Source organism: Mya arenaria, chromosome 16 (assembly GCF_026914265.1).
Source record: "Mya arenaria isolate MELC-2E11 chromosome 16, ASM2691426v1".
NCBI classification, from domain to species: domain Eukaryota; kingdom Metazoa; phylum Mollusca; class Bivalvia; order Myida; family Myidae; genus Mya; species Mya arenaria.
In genome coordinates, this window is record NC_069137.1 from 40,199,821 (window position 1) to 40,219,101 (window position 19,281).

At 33.1% G+C, this 19,281-nt stretch overlaps 1 protein-coding gene and 1 pseudogene across 1 annotated transcript; both read right to left on the reverse strand.

Moving 5' to 3' along the window:
* Nucleotides 1-965: 965 nt before the first annotated feature.
* Nucleotides 966-2,354, reverse strand: LOC128221643 (zinc finger protein 98-like). The gene is made up of 3 exons (XM_052930245.1): nucleotides 2,303-2,354; nucleotides 1,847-2,071; nucleotides 966-1,594 (listed from the first exon to the last, which is right to left on the reverse strand). The coding sequence occupies exons 1-3, from the start codon at nucleotides 2,352-2,354 to the stop codon at nucleotides 966-968; spliced, it is 906 nt and encodes a 301-aa protein (XP_052786205.1).
* A 495-nt stretch (nucleotides 2,355-2,849) lies between these two features.
* LOC128221644 (zinc finger protein 239-like) lies at nucleotides 2,850-15,556 on the reverse strand (annotated as a pseudogene).
* Between the last annotated feature and the right edge of the window lie 3,725 nt (nucleotides 15,557-19,281).

Below are 19,281 nucleotides of genomic sequence, written 5' to 3' on the forward strand. Positions count from 1 at the left end.
CAGCTAATGTACAAGAACAAATTTAAATACGATTTTCACAACGACTTTAAACTCATCTGTACCCTTTACCCGTCATTGTATCAACGATGGTGAAAAAGACAGTGAAAAAACAAACATTTAATAACGAAGGTTTCAACAATAAATTGCGTGGGCAAAAATAAATTACATGTATTTCTATAAGGGAACGTTTTCATGAGTGTCCTCCTTATTTGTGTAGCGTATTGTAATTATCATAAAAACAAGGGCGGATGAGCATACGGAAATTATGACTTGATGTTATAAAATGGTTATTATCCGTGTAATACTTTACTTCACATTTTCATGTTGTATCAACTGACGTAACAAAAACAAAATGAGTGAGACGTATACACAGAGATTCAATGAATGAGGAAATATGGGGCCAATACGAAATTAACATAAGAACAAAATTTCGATGTGTCTCACCTAGAAAATGAAGGACATCTAAAACAAAAACGAATTGAATACGTATAAACATCTTGATGAGGGTAATTTGATTAATGTAGGAGATATAGAACAACCTTATACGAAATGAACATATCAATCAAGCTGCAAAGTTATAAGTCAATAAATTTACAAATGTACGGTATAAGAAACCGATATATGAACAATGCGTCACGCCGTATAATAAATAGTAAATGTAAAAGGTATGGTGGTAATACGACATTAACGAACATATGATCAAAGTTTCATAAAAACAATTCACGGGATGAATTTAACATGGAGCAATAACTAAATGAACATAAGAACTAAGTTTTATTTGTTAAAAAACATCAACTTTTCATATAAATGTATGTTTTTTTCCTTCTATAATTCTCACGCAGTATTGTAAAGCAGCTTTTGAAAAAAAGCCCTACCACATATTTCAAACATGTATGGCTCCTATCCGGTGTGAATCCGCGTGTGCTATTCACATCCAATATTTCAAAACCAGCAAGACCACATGTCTAACACTTGTATGTCTTCTCTTCTGTGTGAATTCTCATGTGCCTATGCAAACTTGATTTTCGAGAAAAAACAGCACCACATGGCTCACATTCGAATTGCTTCTCTCCGGTATGAATTCTCATGTGGGTTTGCAAAGTTGATTTACGAGAAAAAGCAGCATCACAAATATCACACTTGTATGGCTTCTCTCCTGTGTGAATTATGATGTGTCTCTCCAAATAACATTTATGAGAAAAAGCAGCACCACATGGTTCACATTTGTCAGGCTTCTCTCCTGTGTGAATTTTAATGTGGCTCTGCAAAGTCGGTATTTTAGAAAAAGCAGCATCACATGTATCACACTTGTTTTTCTTCTCTCCTGTGTGAATTCTCATGTGGGTTGTTCTTCGAGAGAAAGCTACACCACATGTCTCACACTTGTATGGCTTCTCTCCCGTGTGAATTATCATGTGACTCTCCAAATTACATTCATGAGAAAAAGCAGCCCCACATGGTTCACATTTGTATGGCTTTTCTATGGTGTGAATTCTTATGTGGGCTTGCAAAGTTGATCTTCGAGAAAAAGCATCACCACATGTCTCACACTTGTATGGCTTCTCTCCCGTGTGAACTTTCATGTGGCTCTTGATATAAGATTTATGTGAAAAAACAGCACCATATGGCTCACACTTGTACTGCTTCTCTCTTGTGTGAATTTTCATGTGGCTCTCCAAATGAGAGCTTTTAGTAAAAGTAGCTTTACATGACACACATTTGTTTGTTTTCTCTCCTGTGTGTATTCTTATGTGGCTCAGCAAAGATGATCTACGAGGAAAATTAGCAAAACATGTACCACACTGGTATGGCATCTCCCCTGTGTGAATTCTCATGTGGGTTCGCAAATTTGGTCTTTGAGAAAACGCAGCATCACATATTTCACACTTGTATGGCTTCTCTCCTGTGTGAATTCTTATGTGGATTTGCAAAGTTGATCTGCGAGAAAAAGCAGCATCACAAATATCACACTTGTATGGCTTCTCTCCCGTGTGAACTCTCATGTGGCGCTCTATACAATTTTTTCTTAAAAAAGCAGCACCACATGGTCCACACTTGTATGGCTTCTCTCCTGTGTGAATTTTAATGTGTCTTTGCAAATGTGATCTTTTCGAAAAAGCAGCAATACACGTATCACACTTGTATGGCTTCTCTCCGGTGTGAATTCTCATGTTGCCCTGCAAAAAATATCGATGAGAAAAATCAGCAGAATATATCTTACACTTGTATGGCATCTCTCCTGTGTGAACTTTTATGTGGGTCTGCAAATGTGATTTTTTGAAAATGTTTGCATTTCCCTCACTTGTATGTCCATTCTCCTGTGTGAGTTGTTTCATGGATGATGCAAAGTTCATCTTGTCGAAAAAGCAGCATCACACATAACACACTTGTATGACTTCTCTCCTGTGTGTATTTGCATATGGTTTTGCTTGGAAAATGCTGCACCACATGAATCACATTTTTGTGGCTTAAATGTCGTGAGAACGTTCATATGGTATTGTAACTTGGATCTTTGAGAAAACTAAAACCATACGTGAATGTTTTCATCCTATGTAATATATAGAGGAATCTACTCTGAATGAATTCCCTGCTTTATTCAGAAAATTTTAAGTGAGAGTGTTAGTACTGCTCAATTTAGGCACAATATTTTCCTTCTGATTGAAAACTTATTTTCTGTAAATCGAATGAAATGTAGTTGAAAGATTGTCCATGCTAGTAATAGATCAGCAAATATGTGATCTTTCGCCAACGAAAGTATTAATTTCTGAACATTATTTAACTATTTAACACATCGGCAACTTATTCGCCATTCCTCACGTCCGTTGATTATATCATACATGTATGTTGTTTTACGTCAGCTGAAAAAGACAACACTGATTAGAATCACAGACATAATCCAATCTCACAATATCTAACCAGTCATGATCTGGTATTAAACAGTCTTAACAATATTGAACCAGACATATTCTGGTATGTATTTACAAATGTCATAACGTTAAACAAGGCGTAATCTGTTATAATCGTTCGCGCAATATTAAACCCGACATAATCTTGTAAAAGCCTATCTAAGAATATTTACCAAAACATAACACTTTCAAACATGCGCTAGTGTGTAGACTCTAAAACACCTCTGATGCATGGGTTTGAAATAGTATTTAACTGGTGGCAAATAATAAATATCAAGGGTAAGGTTAAAAACACACACTTTTTGGCTTGTACGCTTCAAATGATAACATTTTGAATTGAACAGTTTCCTCATTTGTTTCTTCACTTCTCTAAACATTTATCTGTTTTATAGCATTTTAAGAATGTATTAGTTACATTCTATAATTCCCCCCTTAAACACGCGTACTCTATTGATTTTAGTCTTTTTATGTACTGGTTAAAATTTCGACTAGGTCTGTATCCGGTGAATGGTGATCCTACTAGTGCGTACACACACCGTTAGAACATGGCAACATCGAGAGAACAGAAAACTAAATTGTATAGCAATTACGCCGGAAAACACAAATGCTTACACGCTCTTAAAAGGAAGATAAAAAACAAGGATATACAATGATGAGAAGATACTTTTTTACAAGTGAAAAAAAACCTTCAGCATCAGTTTTATTTCAATAAATTCTTAAAACATCAAATTGAAAATATGTACAAACGTATAAATGAGTATAAAATACCTAGCAATATGAACGTATTTTGTGTATACACAAAATGCTCTATACCAGTTATTCTTCAGGTCTATAAAGCTGAAATTTTCAAAGGTGTCTGAATATTTAAAATATAAATCATGGAAAATTTATAACTAAGGGACGTAACTGTTTAAATGCAATTTATATTGTACTAAATGCCGGTTTCCGCTGCCAACAGATCGTATGCAGCGACAAACTAGTATATGAATGCATTAAGTGTTTATAACCTTACCCATGCAACGAAGTATTCTAACTTATCGCAGTATTTGTCAAAAAATCAATATATTGCCCGAGTCTTACATATTACAAACAATCGAACAGCACTTCAGGTTACGGGGTATGGTGGAATACGAAAATGAAAATTTGCGCATGTCAACTGAGAGTCATTTATTGCACGATGGTCTGGTTCCACATCGGAATTGTCTTTATTAAATGTAAGTCAACTCGAAAAATAAAACGTTAAGAAAAAAACACACGTATACGGCTTCAAATAAAGAGAAGAAATTGTGCGCCATCCTAAACGTGCCTTAATTTAGTTTATGTTTAGATTAAATAGTTGAAAGCATACACAATCATCAGAGTGTATACTGTATATAATACCATATGTTTTAGAAATAAAAATGATTAATCATAAAAAATAGAACAAGTTCGATTATGTATGCAAAATATGACGAGGAGGTCAGGATCAATTGCCTTTGTTTGTAATTGAATGCTATATTTAACTAGTTACCGAGAAGAAATTGTGCGCCATCCTAAACGTGCTTTAATTTAGTTTAAGTTTAGATTAAATAGTTGAAAGCATACACAATCATCAGAGTGTAAACTGTTTATAATACCATATGTTTTAGAAATAAAAATGATTAATCATAAAAAATAGAACAAGTTCGATTATGTATATGCAAAATATGACGAGGAGGTCAGGATCAATTGCCTTTGTTTGTAATTGAATGCTATATTTTACTAGTTACCGAGAATAAATTGTGCGCCATCCTAAACGTGCTTTAATTTAGTTTAAGTTTAGATTAAATAGTTGAAAGCATACACAATCATCAGAGTGTATACTGTTTATAATACCATATGTTTTAGAAATAAAAATGATTAATCATAAAAAATAGAACAAGTTCGATTATGTATGCAAAATATGATGAGGAGGTCAGGATCAATTGCCTTTGTTTGTAATTGAATGCTATATTTTACTAGTTACCGAGAATAAATTGTGCGCCATCCTAAACGTGCTTTAATTTAGTTTAAGTTTAGATTAAATAGTTGAAAGCATACACAATCATCAGAGTGTATACTGTTTATAATACCATATGTTTTAGAAATAAAAATGATTAATCATAAAAAATAGAACAAGTTCGATTATGTATATGCAAAATATGACGAGGAGGTCAGGATCAATTGCCTTTGTTTGTAATTGAATGCTATATTTTACTAGTTACCGAGAATAAATTGTGCGCCATCCTAAACGTGCTTTAATTTAGTTTAAGTTTAGATTAAATAGTTGAAAGCATACACAATCATCAGAGTGTATACTGTTTATAATACCATATGTTTTAGAAATAAAAATGATTAATCATAAAAAATAGAACAAGTTCGATTATGTATGCAAAATATGACGAGGAGGTCAGGATCAATTGCCTTTGTTTGTAATTGAATGCTATATTTAACTAGTTACCGAGAAGAAATTGTGCGCCATCCTAAACGTGCTTTAATTTAGTTTAAGTTTAGATTAAATAGTTGAAAGCATACACAATCATCAGAGTGTATACTGTTTATAATACCATATGTTTTAGAAATAAAAATGATTAATCATAAAAAATAGAACAAGTTCGATTATGTATGCAAAATATGACGAGGAGGTCAGGATCAATTGCCTTTGTTTGTAATTGAATGCTTTATTTTACTTGTTACCGCCCTAGCCATTTTACTTCTTAGCACACCATAATCATATTTATAACGAACAAGTATCACCAAATATCTCGATCAAATTCGATTATTGAACAAATCTGAGTAAGGTACGGTTTTTGATTGATGTAAATGCCATACTGTTTACATTCGATACCCCTAATTTATTCAGCATTTCTAATCAATTTTAGACTTAACTTGTTTCACCATATATCTTGATGTCTTCCGATTTTAAGCCTCATCGAATTATTTGGGCTTGAGGTATTTGTCCTACTATATTTCATATAAATTGTTAACACTTTATAAGAACTGCATTTGTTCAATAGTTCTAAATTAACTTGTATGACCATAAAGTTCAGACTCCTTTAATTAATTAAATACCAATCAGGTGAGAGATCCTCAAGGCTCTTTTCGAATTCGAGTAAATGAGCTTCTGTTGATGCATTCAAACCAATCATGTAGGAGATCCTTTATGCCCTTTTCGAACTCGACTAGAAATGTTCAGTATAGGATTTGTAAACACATATATTTATTGTTTCTAGTACATAAATGAAACACTTCCGTTAAGTGTGTTGTATTTTTAAATTGTTTGAGGTCCTCTGGGATCATCCTCTGATTGTAACACTGTTTACGCTTGGAAATAAACTGGCGGTTAAGCAGGAGTGCTGGCAGTGTTGCTATACAGGGTTCATTGTATAATCCTTTAAAATAAAGTTAAAGCAGTTGGTGTGGCATTGACTGTGTTGCTACGATCGTATATCTGTAAAACTTTTTAAATAGCGTTATAGCCCGATGATTCGAGCGTTAAATTGGATGATTAACGTCTTTCAAAAAAGTGGGTTCAATCGTTCGTGTTGAACTAAAAACTAATTGAAAGAACAACCGTTTAACTTTATATCATCTTAATCCTTCTGCTATTCAGAGCATATCTGTGTTCTTGACTTGAAGACAAAGGCTGCTTTATGTAATAAGACAGAGAAACAGCTTAAAGGCTGTACACTAAAAACGTGATAACTTGGACGATCATGGATTCTTAAGTTCGGAATTCATCCTAAAATCTTGGGTGTTGTTTAACTTCAGATTATTTTACACATGTAAAGACAGTTTTTTTCTGCCAATTGCTTAAAACAACAATATAAAATAACTTGAAATTATATTATTGGCTATGGAAACAATTTTAAAAGCCCCTTAGCCCTGCTTCGGGCATGAATCTCTCAAACAAAAATGGACCATTGGCTATTTATCAGGATTGAAATATTTCAGCGGTTAATTCCACTTGATGAATGTTTAGGGATAAACTTAATACTAGGAACATTTAATGATGTGAATTGAATAATTTGGCTGTCCATGTTCTGCTGATTAGTAGGATGTCCTTCCTGTTGTGTCATTTGGTTATGTACGATAAGGTAGTTCCTTATTCCTTATTATTGTTATTTGATCAAAACATGTCTTACTTTAAAAGTTGTTCCTTATTGGAGTTTAATCAATATTCAATTGATATTTTGTCAAAAAATGAGCCAGAGAAGCACTTGGAAATTGCATATTTTTAGTACATTCTGTTCCTAATTCGGATTTTGGAGCGTTTTTAAAGCACTCTAAGCACTAAAACTCTCTTGAAAAGTCAGTGCATTTCTGTTTCTTATTCCTTATTCGATTTTATTATATTTCCGTGCATTTTTTTATTCACAAAGTTGTTTAATTGTTATGAAAATACGAAAAACATTACAAAGAAGTGAGTTTATGCATAACTACAATAATTCATTTTTGAATAAGCAACAAGGAACTAGTTCCTTAATCCTTATTCGAAAATTGAATTAGATAAGGAATAAGGAACTAACTTATCGTCCATCTTTGTATTAGAAGATTATTGTACCACTTTAATATTTAAACACAGTTTACAAAGTAAAACAACAACAATAAAAAACACGAAAACACAACGAAATTAAGTTTTTTTCGAATAAAACATCTTTGACAAAATTGCATGACCATTTAATATGGGATGGTAAAGCATCAAACATAGAGTTTGAATGTAATTCCGTAATGGTATTTTTCCATGATTTTCTCTTTGTTTGGATGGCTATTTTCATAAAATATGCACTGATGAGCCGATATTATGCGATATAAATTATTATACTTGTCCAAGATTATATTTATATTGAATTTATCGATGTAGTGTAGGATCCCCAGTTTCTGTTGAGTAGACTCATATATAGTTTAATGCCATCCTTTCAGCTTCACGTTGAACATTATAAACAGATGCGGTTACACATCATCATCATGAGAAAACTTATCTTAGCCAAGTTTCACAAATATCATTTAATAATGGAAGCAATATGGAGCAACAGCGAAAAAAACATGTGTGCTTAATAGGAAAAATACATAAAGGAGATATGAAACAAATACGAAATAAACATATGGACGCAGTATCATACGGCACATTCGATACATGAAGACGATATAAAACAAACACAAAATGATCATATCAACGCAGTTTCATACAGCACATTCAATACATAAAGACGATATGAAACAAATACAAAATAAACAAATGAAGCAGTTTCATACAGCACATTCAATACATAAAGACGATATGAAACAAATACAAAATAAACAAATGAAGCAATTTCATACAGCACATTCAATACATAAAGACGATATGAAACAAATACAAACTAAACAAATGAAGCAGTTTCATACAGCACATTCAATACATGAGGACGATATGAAACAAATACAAAATAAACAAATGAAGCAGTTTCATACAGCACATTCAATACATAAAGACGATATGAAACAAATACAAAATAAACAAATGAAGCAGTTTCATACAGCACATTCAATACATGAGGACGATATGAAACAAATACAAAATAAACAAATGAAGCAGTTTCATACAGCACATTCAATACATGAGGACGGTATGAAACAAATACAAAATATAAGTAGTATTATGAAAATGAACTATTATTGATTATAATAATTTAAAACATGTCTTGAAGAGTAAAAGTATGACATAAGTATCAAATTTGGGTTTAATTATCTTAAGAGTTTAATTTTGTTAAACAAAATGTCATACTTGACATCAATGATGCATAGCTTTTAACTTAGATGTGTTTTTATATTGTGCCAACCTTTAATTAGTAATAGTTAGTTTATACGCCTGCCTTAAATTTGCATCTCTTAAAAAAATTCCATAGTATTTCAAAACACAATTTTTGCTTTTTTATGCCTGTCTATGAAATGTTTTGAATCGCATATTTAGAAACATGCATTAAGCTATTCTAAAGTTGCTCAGTAACACCATCCGTAGAATGCAACAGCTAATCTCGCACATTACTCTCGTATTTAATGTATGCCTCTTTATGTGATTTTGTAACATATATCTCCTAGTAAAGTTATCACCACATGCATAGCACGTGTAAGGTTTATCGCCGGTGTGGCTTTTAAAATGAGACTTTCGGCTGAAATGAGCATCACATACCTCGCAAGTGTACGGCTTTTCGCCGGTGTGTATTCTCATGTGCCTTTTTAAATCAAAACTTCGGGAAAAAGCAGATTCGCATTTCTCGCAATGTTATGACTTTACAACTGTGTGTATTTTCGTGTGTTTCTGTAAATCACAGCCATGAGTAAAAACAGCACTACATGTCTTACACTTGTATGGCTTCTCACCTGTGTGAGTCTGTACATGGCTCTGCAAACTTAATTTACGAGGAAAAGCAGCACCACAGATATCGCACTTGTAAGGCTTCTCTCATGTGTGGAATCTAATGTAGCACTTTAAAGTAGATTTTTGCGAGAAAGCAGCACCGCATGTGTCACACTTGTAAGGCTTCTCGATTGTGTGAATTCGCAAGTGGTTCTGCAAATGAGCTTTTTGAGAAAAAGAAGCACCACAGTTGTTACACTTATTTGGCTTCTCTCCTGTGTGAATTATTATGTGGGTCCGCAAAGTAGACTTTCGAGAAAAAGCAGCATCGCATGTGTCACACTTGTATGGCTTCTCGCTGGAGTGGATTCATTCTCACGTGGTCTAGCAAAGTATCTCTACGAGAAAATGCAGCATTACATGTTTTACACTTGTTAAAATACTCTCCTTTGTGAGTCCTGGTGTGTCTCTGCAAATTAGATACCAGAGAAAAAGCAGCATCACAGATCAAACACTTGTTAGGCTTCTCGCCTGAGTGGATTCATACGTGGGCTAGCAAAGTATCACTACGAGAAAATGCAGCATTACATGCTCTACACTTGTAAAGATACTCTCCTTTGTGAGTCCTGGTGTGTCTCTGCAAATTAGATTTTTGAGAAAAAGCAGCACCACATGTATGACACTTGAATGGATTCTCCCCTGTGTGAATTCGCGTGTGGCTCCTCAAATTTGATCGTTTAGAAAAAGTAGCTCCACATGTATCACACTTGAATTGCTTCTCTTCTGTGTGTATTCGCATGTGGGTAAGCAGACTGAATTTCCTGGAAAAAGCAGCACCACACGTGTCACATTCATGTGGCTTTACTGCTGAGTGAATGTTCATTTCGTTTTGTAACTGAGATCTTGACTACGTGAATGATTGTTCTCCAGTGTGTGTTTTATGCGTCCTCGTACATGTGGGCTATCCGTAAAATCAAAGGACCATATTCTGAACCTGAACAGCTTTGCTTCGATATTCAGTTTTTGTAGCTGAAAGTATAGGATATCTTATGTTTACAAATGAAATAATTTCATTAATTTCACAATTATTCCCACTGATTTACTGTCTGTATGTACAATGAATCAAATGTAGTTGACCAAAATGATGACGCTAGCAAATGATCGGTACATCTGTACTTTATGGACATCTATATTACTAAAGCATCCGTACATTTTAAGCACGTTTTATCTCACACTTTCGTAAGTTATTTCAAGTATGTTGCTAACAAGATTTACGTTAAATCTGTGTATTACGTTAATCTGTTACGTTAAATCTGTGTATTCTGTGTACATTGTCATGTATCAACAGCAACATATGATGCTCCTGTAATGCGTGTTTTCTTACGTCAGCTGTAAATATATCTATTATAATCAAAGACATAATCCAAAATAATAATCTTGTATTTACCCGTCTCTATAAGGTGATCCTCGACACTGTCGCTTTTATTTCAAACTCTGGGAATATTCGCAACCTTGACAGATGCCTGACACAGACCCGTTCATGTTAAACCTTTGGACTTGTCGCAACCTTAACAGATGACTGACACAGACCCGTTCATTTTAAACATTCGGACTAGTCGCAACATTGAGAGATGCCTGACACAGGCCCGTTCAAATTAAACTTTTGGACCATTCCGACTAGTCGCAACCATGACATATGCACGATTTTGGCCTTTCAAAAAACACTCTTGAACTAGTGAAAACGATGATAGTCAATAAGTGTATGACGTTTTAATTTAATTCCTTAAGTCCATATGAAGTAGGTTGATCCCTTTAGAAATAGATATACATGTAAAAGTGCATCAAAGGGCAATAGCTATAAAACTTCCAACTTATAAAAATAATGTTTTAATTCGCAAAGCAATTGTCCTTACCATTGTTGATTTGTGTTTGAAGATTGAATTCAATAACTCATAAACGTAGAGATATATGCTGAAAAGTAAAACAAAATTATAAAAATATAAGGGCAACAACTCTAAAACACTCACGAAATAATGATTCTTAAGTACAGAACTTCTCTTTCTTGAATGTTTGAAGTCAATACCTCGAAGTCACAAGGAATTAATGGGAAAGGTTGACTTGATAGAGGTACGATAAAGAAAATCGCAGCCAACAGTCCTACATACAAAATTATATTACAATGTAGGTCTTGGTAAATAAAATAGGGTACCTTTGATATTTACACCTACATAAAATGGAATCATGCCCATATATGATTTAAGCAGTCTCAGAATTGAAGGATATTATATTCATTCTTAATTGGTTTATCTTATTTTTCTCATTTCAACAAATTAACTTATTCATTCAAAATTAGAATTAGGTAATGAAGGTTAATTGTTTCGTAGTTTCAAACAGAAATTTAAATTTAAAATACCTTAAGATATATCAAATCATACTTCAAAGTATAAATATATAGTATCTGTATAAAAGAGATTAAAACAGCAAAATACCTACTGTGTACGGGTATTGTCATGTTGCAATATAAGTGGTATAACACAATTAACAGTAGAATTACAGAACATATGCTCTTAGATTATTCATAAACAGTCTTCAGTTTACATGTATTCATAACTGAAATATGATCATCAATCGAAGCCCAGAAATGTGACGGTCAACTTGTACTTGGTGTCTGCTGCAACATTTGAAATAACTGATCGGAGTATTGCCATGCCTTTGGTTGGCTAATAATTTATTACACTGTTGATACTGTATGGTTCATCTAAACCGTCACTGTAAAAACCTATATCAGAATATCTTTGTACATCATAAGACCAGTCCAATCCCCTCTAGCATAAACACAGGCACTTAAATTCCCCTCTTTCATATACGCAGACACTTTCATCCCTCCCTACTATTAACGCAGGCATTTGTTACCACCCCCTTTCATATACGCCTTAAAATATGCTTAATTGCTTGTAGGCAGTTATGGTATTTCAGTTTCCGGCGTTTAAGCATAACGTGGTTGAGGTTCATATTCTACGACATATTTCTATTCCTTTGAATGTTACTGAAATGCATTTAATCATAGACAACTACAACGACGTTTTCAATTGGATTTTTAAAGATTGTCCTAATATCAAAATCGACTTGCACCCTTCACATTTTTATTATAAAAAAGTCAGCGTTTACTATGTCGGCAACGTTTGAAACAATCATCAAATCATCCTTTCCAACCATTGATACACGTATTTATAAATGAGGACTAAGCTATACTTTAAGACCATTCCATACCAATTTCAACTAAATAAAAGCTGCCGGCACAGAGTTGATAACGATATCTCGAGATCTGCAAGCCAACTACCAGTCAATGACAAACTATTTAGAAGTACCTTCTGGCGCATGTAAATACAGATGGTATGCGGGTATAGTACTTACGCCGGAACATTTCAAAACTATAAGCTCTTCTTAAAAAATATGAAATATTTGCACACAATTATAAATGCTGTTTTTTAAGTGCGTGTTTTAATGCCTTGTTGAGTAGCCAACCTGTAAATAATGATAAACAAATATGAACTAGAATTTATATTACATGTGACAAAAATGTGAGGAAATCTTTACAAAAACAAATGAATAATCAAACACGTGTGTACACAAATAAATAGCAACAAATTACCACGACAGATTTACCTGTTATGCATAAATCGCTTTAAGCAAGAAGGTATTTGAGTTTGTCTAATACTTCTTTAAAATGAATACAAATGTTTTAATAATGGAGGATTTATTACTAAGGTCTGTAACTGCTAAAAGGGAAATTACAAGTTGTCATAGTCGCCGGTCTCCGGCTCCCAAATATGTTATGCATCGACCTCCTATTACAATATTGTATTCACGCATTTTAAGTTTTGTTTATCAGAACTACCCAATCAACAATGCCTTGAGTTTTTGGGGTGATTGCAGCTATTTTAAGAAAGATATTTGAATTTTTGTAACCAGGAAGTGAATTTCATCCACTTTTTTCTATTATCATTTTAATAACTTTCTTATTTGAAAAGATATCATCAAAATCCCTCAAGACATTGTTGATTAGGTAGTCTTGGGTATGTTGTCACTAAAACAAAGTAATAATGTCGACAACCTTTTCCGAATTATTTTTAATGTTAATCCTTAATTATTTATAATCTGTTAAAGTCTTCTTTTGTAAGTTTTGTTCAACTCAAACTACCCCAAAACATGTCACCAAGAGTGTATGCTTCCTCCCTAAAAAGATCGTTCCTCAAAACTCAATAAAACATGAACTTTTGAAAAGTATTAATTTTTAACCTTCCCCACCCACTTTTGCACTGTACGAGGCCCTTAAACGTACGTTCCTTTATTGAAGTTGCATTTACTCGAAAAACGTATTGGGGTAAATTAAAAATAATATGAAGCCAAGACGTGACATAGGTGTCAAAATTGAACATCGAAGGTCAAAAGTGATTTTTAGTCACTTTTGTATCCACTATATTCAAATTTATTTTCTTAAATTCTCAAATGGGTAAGTTAACCATGAATGTGATTTATTTAGCATTTCAATTTTTTTAATTTTAACAAATTTTTTACAAACTTGATAGCAAATTTTAAAGGAACATACAATCTCAAACAACAAAATGATACTGTTTTTTTTCTATTAAAATAATATCAAGTACATATTTAACTAACAATATGAATAAACAATGATGACACAATCACCAAAACGTGCGAAATATAACATTTTTAAACAACTTGCTGTCCTGTTATTCCTTAACAACACTCCATAAAGTTTGTATAACTTTACAAGTTATTGTGGGCAGTGATTCTTAAAACCACCTGTGGCTTTACAATTGGGAAAATAAGCGCGTTAATTCCCAAAATTGAGAAAATACAATGAACATTAAAATGGTCATATAAAATAACCAGAAACAAAGACACCTATTAAAACTGTTTCAACTCTCTTTAATGACAGTTACCGTACTATCATCAAAACATGTAAAACATGATTTTTGTGCCAAATGATCCATCTTAAGCATTATCACTCTCTCACCAAACAAATTGCAATTTCAGCTTTCTGGTCTTGTGATATGTTAATTAAATGCAAGATCTTAAAAAAACCCACAATAAACCAAATTACACTGAAATCATACATAAGTAACAAAAAACCATTGTACTTTGAGCATATTACAATCTCTTAACTTGCAGTTACTATCATAAAAACATGAGCTACTCATCTTGTTAAATACAAATTCAATGAACATTAAAATCATAAATAAGAAACAAAGAATGATACTGAAATGTATTGTTATTTGAACACTAAACAGTTTCATCAGACAACTGCAGTAACTATCATGATGAACACATGGGAGTCTAACTCTTGTCTAGTGACTTGACATCACTTTTGTTGAGTCTTTTAACGTAGTATTTGCTATTATGTGACATATATTTATGATTAAACTTTTAAGTTGAATGTTACATTTTGCTATAAGGTAGTGCTATCACTTATTATTTGTTATTGTTTGCCGGAAAGTTGAAGTCAAAACGTCGAAAATCGTAAACAAATTGATCAGTGTCATAAGACGAATTACCTGCGTCTCGGTGATGATGATCAGAAACGGTGTATTTCCCAGACCCTATCCCGGATCGAACCGGTTCCTGCTATTGTTGCGCGTTCGCATCGTGTTTAAAATGCATTGTTTATCGAAATAAAAACAAAAAGCACAATTCATATTTGTATTTTTTATTCATTTCTGAGGGGAATTAATTACCTTTTTTTGGGAAAATATGACTATTTTTGGGGAAAATTGGATGATTTTCGGCGAGGGGAATCAGCCGTTATTCGACGGTAAATTTTACGAAAAAATTACTGATGGGATATACATAAAAAGACGTGTTTAGAAAAATGTGAGTTAAAATGAAGGTTATTGCAGTATTTTATCAAGCCTGAATGAAAATTGACTTTGATACAGCTAATTCAATACTTATCACTTTTTGGACTGTTTTTGTACACTCCGGACATTTAAGTTAATTTGTAACATTATCAAATGTCATGACGGAGTTCTCAGTAGACATTCAAAATTCTGCTTTAATAATTTCATATACAATAGTGACAAACTAGTAACATCTCTTAGTATCCAGTTGAGAAAAACAATCATAAAATACTTTCGAAACATTGCTTCTGTCATAAACAGTGGGGTCAATTACTTTTTCATTGTTTCTTCATTCCCGTTCCTTCATTCACCTTTTTGGATTATCTCATTACTTCTAATCAGCTCATCATATTTCTTATAAAGCTTTCTCCGTTCTCTTACCTTTTCCCTGCCATTGTTTTCAACCCTGAAAATTTATTGGCTCTTAATTCGGCAATCTTTGTAGGGGCTGATATTTACCTCAATCTATATTCCCTTCTTCTCTCCTCAGATTCTTTTGAAACTTTCTTGGTATAACACTCCCACTCTTACTTAATTCAACATTTCTGCTCCTTAAACTATATTTAAAGGGGAATTTTACAAAAGGCTTTTTGTAACGAGCCGGCATTACGTTCAATCGGTGGCGAAGAGCTTATATGGATCGCTCTTATATAAATATTCCTTAGGCTACTTTGCCTTATGATTGAAACAATTGCAAAATGATTGGTCAGTTAAAACATAATCAAACAAATATTCAGGGTTCATTGGTTTTCTATAAAGTTAAATCACTTTAATGATAAATGCCTTTTTCTTTCGGGAACTTGTTATTTGGCGATGCAAAATACCTGAACCTTTGTCAGCGCACAGATCGCAATGCCATGTGGCCAACGCAGATGCCAGGTATTAGACTTACTAGAGTTTCTATCCACCAGCTCCGTTCACCAGACTAGATCGCATTGCTTTATGTATCTGGCTACCTGAACTGGAACGCTAGATAACCCTATATATGTCAAGTTCCTGGTGTCTTTTTATCCCACAGATCACAATGCCCTGTGTTCAATACTTAACAGCCAGAAGGTCAAGAGTCTATTTATTTGCCTTCAAAAGACGACTTCCGTTTACTGCTTGATACTACCTCGACGGCGGTCAAACACTGAATGAATCTTTCAGCTGAGCGACGCGCTTATATTCTCCTCGAACGTACAAGTTCATTATTAACATGTGTAAAACGGCTATATTCCACTTTGCGAAAACGAAAGGGAGACAGCTCTATTTTTACTAATACCCTCCCGGTTAATAAATAATTTTTAACATGATTCCTTATTATTATTATTATTATTATTATTATCGCTAATAGAATATTTGTATGGAATAAATAAGTCTGAAATGTAAAACTATCCTTTGAAATACACCGCCAGACATTTAACTTTGTAACGCAAAATGGTAAAACACACTTGATGAGCTTAAAGTTGAGCTCATGGACCTTTGTTATAAAAGGTTATGAACAAAAATGGAATAGGCTTCATTTTTTTTAAAATTACCTATTGTAGAATCGATCTGAACTTTTCAGCGATAATCGGAAACAATAGGTCAAGCTGTTGAGATAAATTCTTATAGCATAACCATAAGATTAGGTAGTGGTAGAAAAGAGAAACAAGATGCATTTCAATGTGAATAAGAGTACTTAACAATTGAAATGAACGCAAATTATTTTGATGTATGTTTTGCTGTATACCATATCTTTCTTATATTTCGGAGATTTCAATTCCATAACGGTCAGCGATTTCATGATTAAATACAATCGATTTTCGCCGACCTCGCAAAACTTCCCTTTGAATCATTTCAAATGCATATGTAAATACAGAGAGAGAGAAAAGGCAATCATTTAAAGGTTGGACAAAGTGCTTCTGTTGAACTCTCTACACAGACACTGACAAATGGAGAAGGCACACAAGAGAGGTAGATGCGAGGTATGTTGAGATACGATCAGTGCGAAACGTAAATGCAGGACATGTGGAGAAGCGGTCGGTACGAAAGGTAGATGCGAGCTATGTGGAGATACGGCCAGTACGAAACGTAAATGCAGGAAATGTGGAGAAGCGGTCGGTACGGAAGGTAGATGAGAGGTATGTGAAGATACGGCCAGTACGAAACGTAAATGCAGTACATGTGGAGAAGTGGTAGGTACGAAAGGTAGATGCGAGCTATGTGGAGATACGGCCAGTAAGAAACGTAAATGCGAGACATGTTGAGAGGCTGCCAGTTAAAGCAATGTAGATCAGGGACATTTGGATCCTCGTTCAGTAAAAACATATGAATGTATACCAGTTATAGCTTATCAACGGGAACTTTCGAACTATATGTATAAAAAGCCTTAATTGTAAAAATGCTAAAATAATATATCAGTTTCTATCACCTGTATGTTAAAAGGTATTATAGTAACATATTAAACCATATTTTATTTTTTATGATGCATCACACTCTATATTATTATATTCTATGTAACACTATGCCATTGCACTCTTACATCCTAGATAAATATAAGTATATTAAGCAGTTTGTGTATACCAACTGTGCATGTAATGTTCGTATATAATATGAATATTTATATATTGTTGTTAAACAAACATATTGATGTACCTTATTCCAGTGCTCCGGCTAGGCCTAAATAGCAGGGTGGGGCACCCTTCTGCCCTTTTCCAGCACCCTGTTGCTTTTTTACTACACCCTGCTTTGTCATTTTCAATTAACAGAAATAAGTATAAAAATAATAGTTAGACATAATGTTGACACTAGTAAAGATAACAGGTAAGGTATTCATAACAAACTATTAGTATTGAAAGTAGTTAAAACTCGTACACAATACAATTTGAACATTGGCTCTTTAAAGTGCCAAATTAAGGCGCATTCAATGCACATCAAAAGTGCCCTTTCTGACCTAGCACCTGTCCCTTTCAAATCCTGGCTGGAGCACTGTTATTCATTTGTTTTATAATCTAATATGTATTTTTATTATCTACAATTTGACTTTTGTTACTGCATGAACCATGAATGATGTAGTCGTATAATCTTACATGTTTAATCATAGACTGTTTTTCCTAATTTAATTCATCAATGAATTGTTTTTTTAGATAATGCACCTTTGGAATACAATTACCCTATTTCTTGAAGACCCATTATGTACTTGTATACATATGCAAAAATCAATGTCCACAAGTCATTTATGGTGCTTACTTACTTCATGAATGCTATTAATATGCAGTTTAGTATTAATAAGTACCATTAATAGCTTATTAACATGTGCCTTTAATATGTTCATTTATACTTATGCTAAAAGTCCTAGAACCATATTTAGTAAACTCCATTTTATGTAACTAAACATTTCCTTGAATTATGTTAACAGTATTTTAATCTGAATTATTCTATCCATTCCTACATAACTTACTTTTGCGATTTGTCATAGTTGAGTAATTCTTAAAAGCTGCTTTAAGTTATATCAAATCTTACAGCTTCGTTTAATCCATCAGAATATAACATTGTTTCATTATCCGTCAATAACGAGGCATCATTATGACATAGGGGTTGAAAATTCAAACCTTGTCATCGTGATTGTCACCTATTTTTACATTTAAATATATAAATCAAATTACACAGAATTTAGTTAAGGGAAGTATCAGGAAATACAAATCAGAAAATAGTTCGACCTTAAATCCAAATATTGCGAACATTTCCAATAAAAGTGGTGACTCATAAAATTGTTTCAATATGACAAGAACCTAGACTAAACCATATGCATTTTTCTGAACTATATAAGCCATGTGCATAATTAATGAGTTGTTCAAGGAAAATAAAAACAACAACACTTTTTGTCAAAAGTTGACACCAAAAAAAATAACTTGTCAACTCACAAAGTTTGTGCTGTATTATAAACAAAAATGAAATAAGGATAAAATATACATTCCCACGCCTTATGCTTATTTAATGACCAAATTTTCAGGAGGTATTGCAATTTAAAATTGCCAAAAAAATTATTTCAAAATTGAGCTATTTTTTCAATGCATAGGGGACACATATTGACATCCACTATAAAATGAATATATAATGACTTTAATACTCATAAAATATTTGTGATTGATTTAAC

Excerpts from the sequence above, each read along its gene's own strand:
- LOC128221643 (XM_052930245.1), bottom strand. The coding sequence starts at position 2,354 with ATGAACTTTGCATCATCCATGAAACAACTCACACAGGAGAATGGACAT. Across the intron at positions 2,072-2,302 it reads ACAGGAGAATGGACATACAA|GAGAGAAGCCATACAAGTGT; the intron begins GTGAGGGAAATG and ends AAATTCACACAG. Across the intron at positions 1,595-1,846 it reads GTTTTCTCAAAGACCAAATT|TCAAGAGCCACATGAAAGTT; the intron begins TGCGAACCCACA and ends ATAAATCTTATA.